Source organism: Podarcis muralis, chromosome 4 (genome assembly GCF_964188315.1).
Source record: "Podarcis muralis chromosome 4, rPodMur119.hap1.1, whole genome shotgun sequence".
NCBI lineage: Eukaryota > Metazoa > Chordata > Lepidosauria > Squamata > Lacertidae > Podarcis > Podarcis muralis.
Window position 1 is genome coordinate 53,042,670 of NC_135658.1, and position 1,846 is coordinate 53,044,515.

The 1,846-nt window shown below is 39.1% G+C and overlaps 1 protein-coding gene across 1 annotated transcript; it reads left to right on the forward strand.

The window, feature by feature from the left end:
- On the forward strand, window positions 1-1,846 carry LOC144327507 (syncytin-B-like). The gene has a single exon (XM_077927308.1). It carries the CDS (start codon window positions 1-3, stop codon window positions 1,501-1,503), a length of 1,503 nt encoding a protein of 500 aa, XP_077783434.1. The 3' UTR covers window positions 1,504-1,846.

The following is a 1,846-nucleotide window of genomic DNA, read 5'->3' on the forward strand; positions in this document are numbered from 1 at the left end:
ATGTGCTCCTGTATCTGCAGAAATGGTTGTGTGACTTCTTCTGGATTGTGGTTTTTACATGCCAATAATCGAGCCACGAAATATCACACAGGTTGCTCGGAAGTGGCCATTGGAATAATTTACCATTCTCATCCTTATTGCCCCCCCAAGCAACCAGTATGGCATCGTCCTGATTGGCCCAACAATTCTATGTCACACGGGTGGAGTTCTTCTGTGGACATTATAAAGCGCCGCTTTCGTCGTGCTGCTCTTTTACAGAAGGCCCGGAGGCCTGAACCATATCATCAGATTTGGAATAATAACACTTATGTTAGAGACATAAATCATTTTGCTTCCCTGCTTAATCTTTCTGATTGTTGGGTGTGTACGCATATTCCTCCTCAATCGAAAAGTTCTGGCATTTTATTACATGGTATTCCTGTAAATGCTTCATACAAGATTAGCAATAATATGAAGGACAATCGTACAAGTTCACCTCCTGTGTCTTTATCGCTTGTTGAAATAGCGCCTCATTGTTTTCGTTTCAATCGTAGTAGCAATAAATTTTTAGGTCATTATCCATATTGTAATTGGACATATGAGTATGTTAATGGATCTTCTTGTTTTCTTAATGTTACCACTATGAGTGGTAGGCCAAAAGTTTCAGTTAATAATGTCCCAACTTACATGACTTATGACCAACAGGCTGCGTGTAGAGATTTTTATGTTTGGTTCGACTGGATGAGAAAGAGCAGTAAATCTACATGTTTGCTTCAATCTGATTTATGGTTACTCTGTGGCACAAGGGCCTACAAAGAAATCCCCTTTGCTTTTTCTGGAACCTGCACTCTAGGCGTAGTGATACCCCTGATATATAAAATGGACGAGCTCCCAGCGGTCCGTTTGCGTAACAGAAGGGAAGTACAATCACCTATTTCTCATTATATAGGGACAGCTATTTCTAGGTCTCTTTTTCCCTCTTTAGGTGTAGGGATGAATTACCGTGACCTGCATAGATTGGCAAACTGGACTGAAGCCTTGTTTAATTCTACTATCTTGGCTTTAAAAATGATTAACACAGAAATGTCAGAGATAAGGGACGTTTCTCTTCAAAACCTTTATGTTTTGGACATAATTCTTGCATCTAAAGGTGGAATTTGTGCCTTAATTCATTCTCATTGTTGTATGTATATAACTGATCAATCAACCAATATCTCCGCTACTATTGATTATATGGAACAAATGATAACCCATAATCCTTTAAATCCACCTGAAGGTTTTGATCCATGGGATTGGTTAATTTCTTGGTTGCCTAATCGATTATGGTTAAGAAAAATGTTATTGATTGTAATTGCATGTATTGTTGGTTTTATTATGGTGTGCTGTTGTATTCAATGCTTGCCTTCTTTGATTTCCCAATGTACTGCATGGTGGTATCGACCACGGCCCACCACAGGGGTTACAAGGGGAATTTATGTTGCAAAATATAAACGCTTAGGTAATGACATATATGATTCTGATTAAGATTCCCTCTTATAATATAAACAAGAAAAGAGGGCATGTGGGAAAATGATTGCTTGTACATAAGAGCATGAGCAAAGTTCTTATTATTGCAGGGTGATTTTGCAGCACGAGATATTGCTTGGAGCATGATGAGCGCGTGAATACCTCATGCTAGACTAATGATTAGCTCACGTAGCATAACACTCTCTTTGTCTGTGGGCAAAAGCAAGGTTACATTCCTTTGATTTGTTACTTTTGAGTACCAGGCAGAACAAGCGCAGTGCTGGAGGAGGGAGGATGATTTTCTTTTTACTGCACACAATAAACATTGCACGGCTGAAGCCAAAGCTTTTTCTTCAAGTCA

Bases quoted from the DNA above. Each gene is read 5' to 3' on its own strand.
- LOC144327507 (XM_077927308.1), top strand. From the start codon at position 1: ATGTGCTCCTGTATCTGCAGAAATGGTTGTGTGACTTCTTCTGGATTG.